Genomic DNA, 17,365 nt, shown 5'->3' on the forward strand with positions numbered 1-17,365 from the left:
TCAAGCCTATAACAGCGTCACATTCGGAGTCCTTTTAAAAAAGACTAAAGTAAAAACATCTCATTTCTCTCAATTCACTGCACAAATGATTTTATTTGCCTCATCTTTTTATTTCATCTTATCTTTCTTATTAAATTGCAACGTTAATTAGTTTACCATGACATTATTGTGTAGCACTTGTTTTAAATTTCAAATACAACAAAGTTTACCATCACATTATAAAGATGTATCAAAACTAAACGTATCATTCAATGAATCAATTTTGAGAACGTGGGCTTAATTTATGTTAAATTCCTTCGGCTTCTACGGCTTATCAAATTAAAGATGATTTTTTTTTAGGAAGCCTTAAAGCAGTGACATCCTTTTCAGAAGCATCTCACAACATAAAATCGTACGCAGATCCTTCCCCAACATCTGACATAGTAAAATCGAAAGCAAATCCGTCTCTTTGCACCTGCAAAATGGCACAGAACAATGAAGAGTAATGAGAATCAATATCTCCAAAGGACAAAATATCAAAAATCCGCAAATGGAAACAATTCGGAAACATAACGAACGGAAATGAAGTAATTGTTAACTTGGAGGTTATGTCCAATGTTAAATTCCATCAAATTCTAAGAACGTTGTAATAAACAGGCTCGAGTAAAAGATGATTTAAACATAATTAATTTACACCAATGAGTTGACCGTTTGAAAAGGAGAAATACCGAATGCCGGAGATTCTGGGTAGACATACATCATTGGTAAGCTTAGTCATATTCCGTTTATCAGTAATCAAGATACTTTCTTTCTTTGCGAGCTTTGAGAGCATGATTTATCTTGGAGCAACTCACCCACGAAAATTGTAATCGTTGACAGGGATAAATTGTGTATAATGCACTAAAACTACTTTTTAAGTGGAAATCACATGTCAATTATGACCTCATGTGCCTAGATAAATTCTAAAAAAAAGTACGGCATTGGGCCATTATTACTTGGATCTTTTTTATGTAAGATATATAAGTTTGAAATCGGCGAGGGTACTTCTTTTTCCCGAGTCGTGGCTTAACATGGTCAAGGAGTCTTGTTAGGGCTCTATACCTGTTCCACACTGCATGCAATGTGGTGATGTAAATTAACCTCCTCCATCAGGCCGCAGATCGCGTTCGGCATGTCCCGGTACATTGCTGAACACGACTTGCGAACCAGCAATTCTTGAGAATACCATCGGTGTGCTAACTGCGCTACTTGTATTACTTACGTTTTTCAACTCCCACAACAAGCCTTTTCTCCTTGATAAGATAAATGGGCAGATTGGCACACAGGGCAGCCATTTCATCACTCAGATCCGAGCGATCATTGAGAGTGCCAACAACTTCATACTCATAATCCGTCACATTATTTGGTTGTGAGGAGCCTTCGCTGCTCTCCTAAAAATTAAACAAAAGTAAACATAGTTCTTCTCGGTTCGTCAAACTTGATTCAGTCTTCGTCTTGTGTTCCTTAGCCTTGACTCTGCCCTATTTTCAAGCGCTATTTAGAATATGGAAGTTTCGAACTATTCCGGATAACCGAGCAGTCGGCTCAAGCTATGTCTGCATTTAAGACTTTGAACGACATTATATTTCAAATCAATGATTTAAATGAAATCTATGAGGATGTACAGCTACTAAGTGGAATTTAAAACAGTGAAATTACGTACCTCGTTAAGCACTTTGGCCAGGTCTTCAGGTTTTGGAAGATTTTCAGTGGAGTTACTCAGAAAGCAGGCGTCGCCAGCAGAAAGTCGGTGCATGGCCAAGTTCTAGAACAGTGAAAAATAGGACAACTCAATGATCAAGAATCACAATCACATTTTAGCTTAATGGAAGGAAAAGGACAGAAACGGATACAGTATGACTTTGCTCAGGACCGCATTACCCCTACTTTGCTGTGTGTTAAAAAGGAACAATATATATATCTTATTAACCACGCGCGAGGGCCGTACTGGGCGAATATTGGCCCGAGGTCTTGACAGTACGGATCGAGCGCAGCGAGGTCCGCACAAAAAAGACTGAGGGCCAATATTCGCCCAGTACGGTCCCGAGCAAGCTTGGTTAATAAGAGATTAATGTTCCCAACCCATGAAGTCAAAACAAGACAACAAGTTCAGTGGGAGAAAAGGGGTAAGGGATGAAGTGCTCGAGTTGCCAATCAGAATCATCAATAGAAATCATGCAGGGTACATGTATCACAGGTTAGTTGGTTGGCAACGAGAGACTGGAATCCTCTCCTTCCTTTCAGGACTGGAAGCCCTAGTTCCCAAGAACCTGGGGTCCTAATCTCTAGGACCCTTGGGAACAAACACAAACACATGCCCTGGTTCCCAAGAACCTGGGGTCCTAATCTCTAGGACCCTTGGGAACGTTCCCAAGAACCTGGGGTCCTAATCTCTAGGACCCTTGGGAACAAACACAACCACATGCCCTGGTTCCCAAGAACCTGGGGTCCTAATCTCTAGGACCCTTGGGAACAATCACAACAACCAACAACAGCAACACTGGGGGTCCCCACTATAAGGGGAAAGCTGACCCTGTGAGGCTATGGGGCAAAAGGGCGAATGGTACAGAGCACTTCATCCCCTCCCGTGGTTTATTAACAATAAGGAAAGACAATGCTTAATTAAGATGGTCTAAGGCTATTGAAGAAGTTCAGAAGAGACAGTAATCGAATAACAGAATGGTCGAGTTAGTGTATGCCAGCTCGACACTTAAGCTAACGGTTACATGTATATCAATATCTCAAAAGCAGACACATTGCTCAAGTCTAACAGCTCTAAGCCTGAGCTAGCATACAAAATGGTAACAATATAAAAAACAATTCTGTAAGCAGGGATGCTGCTTAAGTCCATCAGCTCTAAACGTAAGTTAGCATACAAAATGGAAATAATAACTATAACAATGTCTACAAATACGGGCTTGCTTCTTTAGTCCATCAGCTATGGCTTACGTTTGTAAATAATAATAATAATAAAATAAACACCCTCAACATAGCCAGATATGTGCGTAGAACTAGAACATTGCCTACATTTTTACAAATACTAAGCTAAAAGAGAACCAAAGAGGGTTGGGTGGGTGGGGATTATTGTGAAAACTCTTCTAGGGAGCTCAGAGAATTTGAAGTAAAACTACTCAAGTCTAGATAAAACCGCATGGCCTTGATTGACGTAATAGAAAAGGGGGCGATGTGATTGGCCAGCCCGAATAGCGCATCACACTCTAGAAGTGAATTTGACCTTTGAATGTAACGCAAGAGTGATAGTCTTGCAGCATATTGCGTGACAGATCTGCATATTTGAATAGAGTGATCTTATGACTTCTCTGATCTCCTTTCATGGTTGTCACATTAACTTTAATTTATATTACATGTAAATTGGCATTTATATTACATATAAATTTGCTTTTATTACACGACTGGAAACTTTGTGTAGTGAGAATTGCTACCCGGTATATGTCCTGGAAAACAATGTACGGTAAAACTTTTCCGCGCGCTATTAAAAAGAAGTTATAATTATTTCTGTGTTTAAGGTCATTTCATTTTCAAAGCAATAAAAACTCCGAAAAAATCTTGCAAAAATCTTGCGCTAAATCGCGCTGGAATAAGCGCGGGATCATCCGGGACAAAACCCGGTCTGATACTTGGAAAATATCGGTCCTCGCGGGACTAGAAATAAAGTTATCTGATTGGCTGATATAGTTATTGGCCCTCGGACCGCCTTAGTTGTGTAATAATAACATGTAATATTAATGTAGATAAATGTTATTAAATTAGCAAGTAATTAGGAAGCGCTGAAATCACATAAAGGGGCTAGGTCATGGTAATTTAGGTAATTCTTTTTTTTTTATTATTTTCGTTAATTAAGAGCTCTAAACTTCAACTTCAAACGCAATCAATAATAATCTCCTCGAATTTTGCCCATCCATGCCCCCTTTTTCGCCTTTCTGTGTTTATTTTGAGTTCTCCTACTGTTTTAAGCGGTGATTTTGACATTTCAGTTAAATCTATGACCAGTTGGTTTGTGCCGAAATCGCTTAAAATTGCGTGTCAAAGCCCCTTTAATGGGTCATTCCAAAGTCAGTTACGCAGAAAGGGTGGGACACAAGACAGAAAGTTACTTAATGAATTGGTGATCCGCCAATTGCAAGCAAGCGAGTACTTAAAATAATATAGCACGTTATTCCCCTTAGCACTTCAGCGGTTTACTGTGAGCATACAACCTATTACAATTGAGCGTTATACCGCACCCTCTCATGCAGTACCCACCCTACCTCTGTTATTTACCTTTTTGAAGTCGTAGACAACATCGACTTCTCCGGCGTTCGAGGAATCTGTCTTTGGAATATGGAATTTCTCTGTTTGTTTCTCAGTGTCGACTTCAATTTCTTCGTCGACCTCTTTATCTCCATCCTTTATTTTCACCTTGTACTTGGACACGTTGTCCTGCAAAGACAAAAGGATTTTGATTTTTTCCTGAAAATGATTTTGGCTAGATTTAAGTACAGCTAAACATCCATTTTCAGCTTGAAATTGCATGGTTATCAGTGGCATAAATTGAATGGAATATGTAGCACAATTTTGTTGCTTAGAACTTCTTTTTTTCAGGTTCAAAATACTTAGCAGTTAACTGAGATGTAAAAAATCACAGAACTACTTTCTTTCATCTGTTTGACCTGCCCTTTAACCCTCTCATATGCAAACGCACATTTGGGCGCTATTTGGAGGCGCGGTCATTGAACCACTTGTGACGTCATCAATAAGCACGTCAGCAGATTTTTGAGATAAGCAGCTAATAGGACGAGGAATGACCTTTCTACAGGACTGTTCATTTTGAACATCGGTTGCATTCTAACAGAGCTAATCAAAGAAAAACACGATCCGTTTTGGGTGCAAAATGGGTGCTTTAACAGGCCAATACACCTGTAATTGATCAAGGTCCCCATTTCAGGGTTTTCCAATGATTACGTGAAAACTTTTTAGACCAGAAGAAAGGATATGAAGAGTATAAAGGAACGTGAATAAGAAACCCGAAAAAAAAGAATGTAAAGGAGCAAGAAAAAAAATTGGAACGGTTCAACAAAAAAAAAAAAAAGTCCAAATTTTGGCTTATGCGCATGCACCAAAGTGAAATATTGTACATTTTTACATGGAATCTTTATCAAAATGTTGCTGCAGTGTGAGAAAGTGCTTTTCTAACAAAGTTTAGGTGAATTGGACATCGTAGCACCAAAAATTCACTCTAATGGTTAAAAAAACGCGTTTTTGGGGAAAAATTTGCAAATGAAAGGCTTAACGGATGTTCGCTATCCGTTTTGCTAAAAGGAAAGCTAATGCAGAAAGAAACACCGAGCAAAACCTTTCTCAAAAATTAGATGAAATAAACTCACGTATTGACGCTTCCCCAGAAGACACTTCCCTTGTAAACGAGGCAAAGAAACTCAAAATCGAATTAGATGAAATCGCTGTGCAGAAAACTAAAGGCTCCATTATTAGGAGCAGAGCAAGATGGTACGAGATGGGCGAGAAATGCAACAAATACTTCTATAACCTAGAAAAAAGAAGTTATGAAAAACGACACATCACAAAATTAAAGACGCCCGAGGGTATTACTGTTAAGGACCCAACGTCCATTCTAAGCACCATGAAAAGCTTTTACAAGCAGCTTTATTCATCTCAAAAACAGCTAGCAGATGCAGACCCATTATCTTTCTGCGAATATCAATCTCTACCTAGACTGGATGACGAGAAACAAAGCCTTTGTGAAGGTTTAATTACCGCAGAAGAATGCCTCGCCGCATTTAAAACTTTTCAACACAACAAGTCGCCGGGCACGGACGGTTTATCCGCAGAGTTCTACCTACGCTTTTGGAAGGAGCTGTCGGGCCCTCTGATTGAGTGTCTCAATCATGGCGCCTTACTGGGAGAGCTTTCTATCTCGCAGAGACGAGGAATTATTTCCCTGATCCCGAAAAAGAACAAGGATCCTTTACTGCTTAAAAACTGGCGCCCTCTCTCTCTCTTAAATACCGACTATAAACTAGCAACAAAATGTATCGCAAGGCGTTTAGAGAAGGTACTCCCCCTGTTAATAGAGCGGGACCAAACGGGGTACATTAAAGGCAGATTCATCGGTGAAAATATCCGTCTAATTACAGACATAATTGAACAACATGAGAATAAGGAAGGTATGATACTCTTTCTAGATTTTGAAAAGGCCTTTGACTCTTTAGAGTGGGACTACCTCTTTAAGGTCCTCAACATTATGAACTTTGGTCCAAGTTTCCTTAACTGGATTCGCACATTCTATAGCAATATTTCTAGTTGCGTTATCAACAATGGTCACTCTTCAGAGTTTTTTTCTCTACAAAGAGGAGTGAGACAAGGGTGTCCTCTTTCGGGACTGCTCTTTGTTCTCGCTTTAGAACCACTCGCACACCAGATAAGAATCACTGATTCTATCAAAGGTCTCGAAAACGGGAATAAGATCACTAAACTTAGTTTGTATGCAGACGACACCACCGCTTTCATCCGCGACGACTCTTCCGCAGCGTCTCTATTTGCTCTCCTTGATCAGTTTAGCAATCTATCGGGTCTGAAAATTAATAGATCAAAAACTGAGGGTCTGTGGCTAGGTCGTTGGAAAAGCAGATTAGGAAAAGACGAGCCTTTTGGCATTTCGTGGCCGAAAGAATATGTCACTGCACTTGGAATATGTTTCCCTTATTGCGCGAATGTTGGAATCAAACTAAACTTTGATGAGAAACTTGCCAAACTTAAAAAAGTTCTTAACATCTGGTGCAAAAGACATCTAACCATCTTAGGCATAATAGCCATCGTAAAGAATTTAGCAATCGCCAAACTTGTTTATTGCTGCTCCGTCTTAAACGTTCCTGCCGAATTCATAAAAGAGGTCAACAGCATCATCTTCTCCTTTATCTGGAATTTCAAACCTGATAAAATTAAGAGAAAAACGTTGATTGGCCCAGTCTGCAAAGGCGGTCTAAATATGATTAACTTTGAAGATGTTGTAAAATCCCTCAAGATTACCTGGGTTAATCGTTATTGCGAATCGGCTGGCAGTCACTGGTGTGCCCGCCTTGATTCCTTATTAAGTAAAGTCGGAGGAGCTTTTCTATTTCAATGCAATTTCGACCTAAAATTTCTGAACCTCAACAATTTACCACCTTTCTATAAAAATATTCTTAAGGTGTGGCAAGAATTGAATTACAAGGAACCGCTTAATGCAAATGAATTCAAACAAGAACTTTTATGGAACAACCGGTTCATAAAGACCAATGGTAAAACGGTGTATTATAAAACATGGGTAAATCAAGACATCTTAAAAATAAGTGATCTCCTCGACAATCACGACCAATTCCTCTCTTTTGAAAATTTTAAGCGCAAATTCAGCGTTCGATGCACTTTCCTCGACTACGCCGGAGTTCTCGCTGCTATCCCCAAAGCGTGGAAAAGAAAAATCACGTGCAACAGTGTCGGTGGTGTTAGCGAACTCCCAAAGGCTGATTCAAATAGCGATGATATCGTCTCCGCAAAAAAAGCCCGTTTGATGCTTGCGGAAAGGTCCTTCTCTCCCCCTACCGTCGAAATCACTCTAAGAAATCAAGTGACAAACTTAAAGGATGTCTACGAACTTCCATTTAGAATCACCGTTGAAAATAGATTAAGAAGCTTTCAGCATAAACTCATACATAACATCATACCTACCAATCTCTCACTCTATAGAATGAAAATAAAAGAGTCACCACATTGCGAACACTGCCACTGTAAAAATGAGACACTTCTCCATAGGTTTTGCGAGTGCCCCGAAGTCAAGCTATTTTGGAAAGACGTCATAGAATGGTGGAATACAAATCGCTCTGACAATTTCAATCCTACTTGTTCGGAAATTCTTTATGGATACAGACCTGAGAACACCAGCTATCATGCTTTCAATCACTTCTTATTGCTAAATATCATCTATATCTCGCAAGAAATCAGTCAGAGACTCCTAGCATAAAGGTCTTTCTTGCCTTACTGGAAAGCAAAATTAAATGTGAAAGACAAATCGCTATTAAAAACTCTAGCTATAAAAAGTATGAAACAAAGTGGACCACTCTCTGCATAAGCGATGCGGTAGCTTTCTTTCCACTGTTTAAGCAAAAGAGCCAGGTTTAGGTGCATTTTCTTTGTCTGTTATATTTATCCTTTATCATTTTAGTTACATTAGATCTGTTGTTATAGTGAGTAGTTGTATTAGTTTAGTGACAATTTCAGTTTTTTTTGTAAGTGCAGTGTAAGTTCTGTCAATTAGCTCTTGTGCCATGTATAGTTTTATAGTATTTTAGTCTCTTTTGTATTCAAAAAATATATATTTCACTGTAAGTAGTAAGCATCGCATTGTAAGTAGTGTAAGTGTTGTAAATAGTATACAGTGTCGAATTGTAAGAAGCGCAAGTGTCGTATTGTATTGTGTACAGCTTAAGTATTTGTACAATAAGTAGTGAGTAGTGGGCATACTTTTTTTGTGTTTTTGTAAGTGATGTGCTTTTGTGTGTTTGCAATTAAAAAAAAAAAAAAAAAAAAAAATGAAAGGCTTAACTGAAGAATTGGCTTATCTTTGGCACTATCTTTGGCGCTTATCTTTGCTAATGACTACTCGCAGCGCTCCTATAGCAATTTCATGGACTTACTAAGATCAAGTTACGTACGGAGATGATTTACCTTTTTGTCTGGAGAAGGTGCACATGATGCAACAACAAAGAAGGCAAGGCACAGGAGAAACACCTTGTACTCCTGATAACAGAAAGAAGCAAAATACATTTAGAAATTTACGAGCTACATTGCGTATAAATAAACCGCAGCACCCAGCCCTGTTTCTCGCATGCGCATGATAAACTTGTTTGCAATTAGAAATGATTGCACAGCAATTGTATGACTAACAAAGATAAAATATTGCCGAATACAACTTACCATATTTCTCCGGTAATATAAAAGAATGAGTCAGTTCTTCTCTTCTTGTTCTTCTTTACTCGTTCTTCTCTCTTCTTGTGGTAAAGAGTTTTATGTCTTCTTTAACCAAGTCGTACCGTTTTTATACCATCTGAAGGCACTCGAAGAAGAGTTTATTTTAATGTGGCGGTTCGGCGGTTTCAGCCAATTTTGAGGGTCGGTTTTGCGGGAACGTTCGTATATAATTGGGTTTTACCCTATTTGTACCAATTTTCCGGGTTTTTGCGTGTTAGGCGGTCATTCAAACATAGTTAAGAAGCTCCGAAAACTGAGCATTCGCTTTATTTTTTTCCTTGATGCCTGCCTTCTCAAGCTTCCCCCTTAACAAAAGATTGCCTTTTAGGTTAAGAGCAAGTTAGGAAATGAGACGGTTATGCCGCTGTCTCCGATCCCTGGCCCTATGTTTACAGGTTCCTGAATGGGATTAGAAACAATATGTTCCGTTCTTAATTATTTTGTGGTCGGTTTTGATATTTTGCATCATGAAATTGGACTGATATATATTCTTGTTTCAGTTCTCCGATATTTCTCGTTTTAGCTCTTCTTTCGTTTAAGTTTGTCTCGGTTCGTTCTTAATATTTCGAAGGTTTCGATATTTTAATTCATGAAATTGGACTGATATATTCTTGTTTCAGTTCTCCGATATTTCTCGTTTTAGCTTCTTCTTTCGTTTCAGTTCGTTCTTAATATTTCTAACGTTTTTTATATTTTACTCCATGAAATTGGACTGATGTATTCTTGTTTCAGCTCTCTGATATATTTTAGCTCTTTGACTTCTTTTGTGACATTGATGTCCTCACATTAGCAGTTTCTTCAGTGACGTCACCACTGCGCATTGCACGACAAGCTCTTTTCCACTGTACGTGTTTCAGACTTCGCATTGGTGATTGAGCTGAATCATCGAACGACATTCTTTGACAGCGATCTGAAAGTGTAAAACCTGAATTTTTCAATCACGACTACCATTTAATAAACTTGAAATAGAGTGTTCAGAATGAAGCCTTTTAGTAAACTTTATCTACCTCCCCCCCCCCCCCCTACCATTTATTATGACATCACACTTACAGGATGTTTGCACCTGAATTTGGAACAATTATATTGCTGTTGAAGTCACTACACTTGACTTAAAGCCTTGTTCTAACCTTTATATTAAGTAACGGTTCTTTTAAGAACTATATAGCAGTACACATATGCTGAACCTATTTTTACTACTACTGCTTACTTCCTTGTGGTAAAGTCAAAGCTGTAGGTGCTCTAACTGACACTTCATCTCTTGATCTCGCTTTAATAGGATGTAACGTCGTCTCTTCTTTTGTCAAATTCAACTCTGAACCGACTTCTCTTCCGTTGAAATATTTAGCAAGTCAATACAAGCAGCCGGAAGGACTGTGTTTATCGAGTTAACAGTCATTTACAGTAAACAGCAAACAAGCTTAAGGAAGTCATTAATTTGCAAACAGTAATATTTTAATAGTTAAGTAGCATTCGACTAACACAGGCAATGGCTGGCCTAGCTGTGCAAACAGGAATTGAAAATAGTCGAAATAAAGAGGGAACAGAAAAGGTGATGAACGCTTAATTACTCGCGTTGGAGATTGAGCTGACTCTCAAAAAAAAACATTTTTTGTCAGTGATCTGAAAGTTTAGACCCGCATTTCTTTTATTACGGAAAACACTGACTGTTCAGAATAAGATCCTTAGTAAACTCTATCCTGTTTCCCCATTTATTATGACATCAAACTTGCAGGATGTTTTGCACCTAAATTTAGAACAGGTATTGCATGCTTTTGAAGTCACTACACTTGACCTTAAGGCCTGTTCTAAATACTAAACCTATTTTTATTTCTATTGTTATATTCCTTGTGGTAGAGTCGAAGCTGTAAGTGCTTTTACTAACACGTCATCTCTTGATCTCGCTTGGGATGTATCGTTGTCTCTTCTTTTGTCAAATTCAACTCTGAACCGACTTCTTTTTCGTTGAAATATTTGGCAAGTAAGACACGAGAAGCAGCCGGAAGGACACGATAAAACATTTCAGTTATTGTTTATCGAGTTAACAGTCGTTTACAGTAAACAGCAAATAGAGAAGTCATTAATTGCAGTCGACTAACACAGGCAATGGCTGGCCAAGCTGTGCAAACAGGAATTGAAAATAGTCGAAATAACGAGGGAACAGAAAGGGTGATGAACGCTTACTTACTCGCGTTGGTGATTGAGCTTACTCTCAGAAAAACATTTTTTGTCAGTGATATGAAAGCTTAGACCCGCATTTTTTATCACGAAATGCACTGTTCAGGATAAAATCCTTAGTAAACTTTATTCTCTTACCCCATTTATTATGACATCAAACTTGCAGGATGTTTTGCACCTAAATATAGAACAAGTATCGCATGCTGTTGAAATCACAACACTTGACCTTAAGACCTGTCCTAAACACTGAACCTATTTTTATTTCTATTGTTATATTCCTTGTAGTAGAGTCGGAGCTGTTAGTGCTGTTACTAACACGTCATCTCTTGTTCTCGCTTGGGATGTATCGTTGTCTCTTCTTTTGTCAAATTCAACTCTGAACCGACTTCTCTTCCGTTGAAATATTTGGGAAGTAAGACACGAGAAGCAGCCGGAAGGACACTACAAAACATTTTTGTTGTTTATCGAGTTAACAGTCGTTTAGTCAATTGAGAATAATGGAAATAAAGAGGGAACGGAAGCGGTAATAAACGCTTACTATCAAACCCAGCAATTAAACTTTCAGTGCTCGACCTCAGTGGTCTTCCATAGAAATCGATTTAATATGGCTTACTGTTATTTCTGTTAATTAAGCACAGTGACTGTTCTACTTAATTAAACGGGTTTTCTATAATCTGGATACATCCTTGAGCTTCTTCGATTGATTATTTAAATACCACGCAATATTGCCTCAATATTGCTTTCACGAACGTGCTCAAGTTTACTTCCTTATTTTGGGTAAATTTAGACGTGCGGTTATATATTGTCATATGCCTTGAGCGTAACAAAATATTGACTCAGAAACCACGAACTTCGCTACATATTTTTATCAACATTGTTGTATTTTGGCGAGTCCTTTAGTGTGTTTCAACTGAAAAGTGACGAGTATAGCAATATAAGCAATATGTGATTTTTTTTTTTATCAAATAAATATCCAAATAAAACAATTTTTTAAATTGTGTTCCGCGTCGAGTGCGCTAAGGATAACTAAAACGACTAAAGAAAGGTCTTAAACCGGTCTTTTAAAGTTAAAATTCCACCAAAAATTGGTATTTACTTTGCCCCGTTTTTTTTACTGACCTAGCCAAGAAACACTTTTTTAACGAGTTGCAAAGAAGTACGGAGAAAACAGCGTTTTAGGTCGTGAAATCTGATGTGCATGGGAGTCACTAGTTGTTGAATCCAGCTCTGAATTCACTTCTTTGCTTCTGGAAAACCAGGAAAGTATGTAGTGCATGCAGTGAATGATGTAATTATACGATCAGGCAAACACCTTTAACTTTCTGATCGTCATGAACAGGTGTGCAACGGAAGAACATCATAAAAATAAAAACAACAACAACAACGAGCAGGTCAATCTTGAAGGTCGGCCGGGAGATAAGTGGTAAATATACCTGAAATACATGTACCCAGTATACCCAAAATATCCCTTCCAAATCATGCAAAATACCAGAAATTAGAAAAACAAAGTATACTTTAAATCAATAATTTTAAGGTCCAATTTTGGCGCAAAAAATATTGCCAGGGCCCAATTTAAAATCTCCCTCAGTGTACCGTATACCTAAAAACCCTGGCCGACCCTGATATCGCAATTCCATGCAAAAAATTTGCTCCTGTTGTCTCAGTTGACCGAAAACATTTTGAAGTGAAGGTCATTTAACAATGTTCAATAATCAAAATAAACAGAAGTAGAAAGGCTGTGTCGAAGCTCTGTTTCAAGTCCCTCTTTTCGTTTTGTTTTTGTTGCTTCTTTTTCCTATGCTGTAGAACCTGTATTTCAATAAACCGGGAAAACGCTTTTTCACGACAACATAAATTCAAATTTGAGCCAGTATTGCATGGAATTTCCTACATGCTTTTTTCTTGCCCATTATTTTTGCTCGATATTGTCACTTAAATATCATTGATAAAAGCCAAAAGTTGGAAAGCAAGTTGAAATTTGGCAGTGGTATTAACAAAAATCAGTACCGTTACTTCATGATCAGGGTCCATCAGGACAATACTAAAAGGGTGACATTTTTTACTTTGCGCGCTTAACAGAGGGAATGATCTGTGCTACAGAAAGTATTACTTCGTGCAGAAACAAAAAGTGACCCGAACAACTTTAATTTCAATTTATTCATTTAATAAATGACGTTGATCAATTTCAACTTCCTTTCCAACTTTGTTGATATGCTTCATATTAATGAAGTCCACTTTTAGCTTGTGTCCATAAATCGTTGATATTTAACTGACAATATCGAGGAAAAAAAACTGAGCACGAAAAAAGCATAAAGGGAATGTTCTGATTATTGAGTTAAATTTTGAACTTAGGTTGTTGCCAGTTTTGGGAAATCTTCGTTGAAGCACTCGAAGAGTTTCGAATTATTTCTTCCAATCAAAAACTAGCGCGAGCGCTCACGAGTACTCCGAAAGCCGCCGCGCGAACAAATACATCATGTTGCTTTGCAACTTCTGGGACGAAAACCATGGGCTCAGTCACTTCTTGGGGAATTGATCGCGCCATCATCTGGTATTTGTTCCCCCGACCATTACGGGTATTATTTTTGGTTGTAAGCTCAGTTTTCAGGCCAATGACAGCGTCACATTTTTTTGGAGCCCTTCAAAAAGACTTATTAAAGTTAACACATCTCAGTTCTTTCAATGCACAAGTTATTTTATTGCCTCATCTTTCTATTTAATCTTATCTTTCTTATTAAATTGCACCATTTATTAGTTTACCATGGCATTAGAGCGATTTTCACTTGAGTGTCGAAAGTAATTCACGTTTCCTTTGGTTTTGCAATACTACGCTTAGTGATTGGCTTAAGAAACTGGCGCCATTCTCTCAGCCAATCAGAACTGAAACCAAAACCAATCGTGACATACTCACAGACGTTTTCCAGCGCTTCGTGCCGGCTACATGAATTTGCTTCCAGTTTTGATTGGTTCATTGGACTGTCTGCGTCTTTGTGATTGGCCAGAGTGATAAATTTGGTTTTGGTTTTACGACTTTCAATTGAAAACTGCTCTATTGTGTAGCATACTTGTTTTAGGTTTCAAAATTCAACTAAGTTTTCCATCATATTATAAAGATGTTCTAGCTACTATTTAGTGAATCTATTTTGAGAGCGTGAGGCTTAATTCGTACAGCTTACTGAAAAAAGCTTTCTTAGTAAGCCTTAAGGCAGTGACATCCTTTTCAGGAGCATCTTCTCACACAAACTCGTACGCAGGACCCTCCCCAACATCTCAAGTAGCAGACGTACCAGCAACCCCGCTTCACACCTGCAACATGACACAGAACAATGAAGAGTACCTCAATCAACATCAGCATCAACAAAAAAACAAAATACCAAGAAACCGCAAATGGAAACATCGCGGAAACATTTCTTTTTAAGATCGATATAGATCGATACGTTATTTTAGTAAAAGGGAATGAAGTAATTGTTCACTCGGAGGTTATGCCCAATGTTCACTTTTAATACACAGAGTTTGAGAAAACTGTTATTACATCGCCCTTTATTTTTAGGTTTTAAAAAATGTCTAACCTAGTTTTTAACAATTGTTAACAATGTCATCATTTTTAATATCTATTATTATTAATATAATTATTATTATTATTAAAACGTATTGTATTGTATTTTTTCATGGATCAACATTTCTTTCTCAAACTCGGGAAATCTTCTGCTATTCACCGAGCACCTTGCGCGCGAAAACTGTAATTGTTGGCAGGAATAAAAGGTGTAGAATACGATCACTATACTTTTTAGTGAAAATCACATGTCACTTAATTATGACCTTATATTTTTCGGTAATTTTTTGGAAAAGTGCAAAATTTGGTAATTACTGCTTGGATCTTTTTATTTTATTTTAGATAATGGGTAATGTGTGGGAACTTTTTTCTCTCAACATGGTAAAGAAGACTTGTTAGGACTCTATGCCTGAGTTACATTGGATGCAATGCGGTGCATTTAATTAACCTCCTCCACCAGGCCGCAGATCGCGGTCAGCAATGTTTTCGGTACATTGTGAACCAGTAACCTGTGTACATTACCACAGGCGTGCTTACTGCGGCAAGAGAAAATAAGTCTTATTATTTTCTCTCGCTGTGGTATTTGTATTACTTACGTTTTTCCACACCAACAACGAGCTTTTTTTCCTTAATGCGATAAATGGGCAGCTTGGCACACAGTGTAGCCATTTCATCACTCAGATCTGAGCGATCATTTACAGTGCCAACAACTTCATACTCATAGTCAGTCGTTTGCTTTGCTTGTGACGAGCCGTCATTGCTCTCCTAAAGAACAAAACAAGCATAAATCGTGTTACTTCTGCTCATTTTGCTTGATTTAATGCCTTCACTTTCACTCTTCTCATTTTCTGAGCGTATCAATGTGGCCATGAAGCTTTTGGATAATTCCGGATCAATTATAGTCACGCAAGCTTAGACCAAGCTTTACACTAGCTTAATAACCACAAAACAAAGAATTCTATATTCTATATCCTATATCCTATATCTAACGAATAATTCTGTTTGATAACGACAGCTGTAAAGCCATTAAACTCAAAACGGCAACCAAATTGGACAATGTGTGCTGTCAGAATGTGTATCGACTAAGAACATCTGGAAACCGAATTCTCCTACCTTGTTAAGGATCTTGGCGAGGTCATCAGGCTTTGGCAGATTTTCGGTGGAGTCACTCAGAAAACAGGCTTTGCCAGCAGAAAGTCGGTGCATGGCCACGTTCTACAACAATGGAAAATAGGAAACGCTGTAAGTAATCATGAACCGCAATCAGTTTTAGAGAAGAATAGCCTAATGCAAAGGCAGAACTAGAAAATAAGCTATATTTTATGGTGCACTGAGAAATTACTTGTATATGGGTACAAAAGATTAGTTACCCTTTTGAAGTCGTAAACAACGTCGACCTCTCCTGCGTTGGATGATTCTGTTTTTGGAATATGAAATTTCTCTGTTTGTTTCTCAGTGTCAACTTCAACTTCTTCATCGACCTCTTTATCTCCATCCTTAATTTTTACCTTGTACTTGGACACGGTTTCCTGCAAAGTCAAAAAGATATTTCAATATTTTGGCTTGATAAAGCTTAACATCATCTTTCAGCTAAAAATGCATGGTTCTCTATTGCATGTAAAGCAAAGATTTGTTACTTGGAACCTTTCGATTACTGCAACAACAAAAAGGCATTTGTTGGAAAATCATAGGAAAATTAATTCTTAATTTCCGAATCAATTTCGACTTACTTGAGCTCTAACGTCGACTGGGGCGAAATTATATCAGCAATTTAATTCTGTGATATCTACTCATGTAACTGCTTGATGATTTCTACTTCTTTTTTCACTCAAATTGTTTGGCAATAATAAACCGTGGAGTTCTACAAATAATTATGCATTTACACCACTTTACCTCTTTGTCTTCACATTTACAAACAGAAGCTGCAGATGTGGTAACAACGAAGACGGCAAAACACAGAAGGAACACCTTGAACTCCTAGTGACAGAAACAAACAGAATATAAGAAATTTATCACTATGGTGTAGAGTAAGCCGACCGACGGCGCCAGCTACTTTTCTGACGCATGGTCTAAGATCCTAAAACAGGAAAGCGAACCTACAATTGTAGCTTCATAGAAATTTGCACATTTATTTCATAGCAGCTGGCTATGAATTAATTATCCTGCACAGCTAACCGCAAAATAAGTATCCTGCCAACTTAATCTTACCATATTTCTCTGGTAGGCAGCTCTGGTCAGTTCTTTGTTCTTCGTTCTTCTCTCTTCTTGCAATTGTGGTAAAGAGTTTTATGCCTTTCTCCACCAAGTCGTACCGTTTTTATACCATCTGAAGGCTGTCCAAGGTTTCCTTGTTCTTAATTTGATATCACGGATGTATTTCATATTTTAGACTTGAATTTTGTCTGATTTACCTTGTTTCAGCTCATCATGACCTTACATTAGCAGTTCCTTTAGCTATGGTAGCACTGCGCATGGCACATCTATTTGTTTAGTTCAGCAACTGAATGTTCCGACAATAACAGAATTTACGTGTAGTTAAAACTTTCTAAACCTGAACTCTAATCAGCACTTCCTTCAGCGATCGCCTTACTGTTTATG

At 38.0% G+C, this 17,365-nt stretch overlaps 2 protein-coding genes across 3 annotated transcripts; both read right to left on the bottom strand.

Annotated features, from left to right (window-relative positions):
- Positions 1-279: 279 nt before the first annotated feature.
- On the bottom strand, positions 280-9,123 carry LOC144653484 (uncharacterized). 2 transcript variants are annotated; one of them, XM_078513475.1, is made up of 6 exons: positions 8,986-9,123; positions 8,737-8,808; positions 4,300-4,458; positions 1,682-1,783; positions 1,241-1,409; positions 280-454 (listed from the first exon to the last, which is right to left on the bottom strand). In XM_078513475.1, exons 1-6 carry the CDS (start codon positions 8,986-8,988, stop codon positions 366-368), a joined length of 594 nt encoding a protein of 197 aa, XP_078369601.1. In that variant the 5' UTR covers positions 8,989-9,123; the 3' UTR covers positions 280-365. The 2 variants fall into 2 exon arrangements, with proteins under 2 accessions (XP_078369601.1, XP_078369600.1); XM_078513474.1 differs by having other exon boundaries at positions 8,737-9,123.
- A 4,765-nt stretch (positions 9,124-13,888) lies between these two features.
- On the bottom strand, positions 13,889-16,757 carry LOC144653486 (uncharacterized). The gene is made up of 5 exons (XM_078513476.1): positions 16,661-16,757; positions 16,138-16,296; positions 15,881-15,982; positions 15,364-15,532; positions 13,889-14,520 (listed from the first exon to the last, which is right to left on the bottom strand). The coding sequence occupies exons 3-5, from the start codon at positions 15,971-15,973 to the stop codon at positions 14,435-14,437; spliced, it is 348 nt and encodes a 115-aa protein (XP_078369602.1). The 5' UTR covers positions 15,974-15,982; positions 16,138-16,296; positions 16,661-16,757; the 3' UTR covers positions 13,889-14,434.
- Positions 16,758-17,365: the final 608 nt, after the last annotated feature.

Source organism: Oculina patagonica, chromosome 5 (genome assembly GCF_052425735.1).
Source record: "Oculina patagonica isolate OP01 chromosome 5, crgOcupat, whole genome shotgun sequence".
Taxonomy (NCBI): Eukaryota; Metazoa; Cnidaria; class Anthozoa; order Scleractinia; family Oculinidae; genus Oculina; species Oculina patagonica.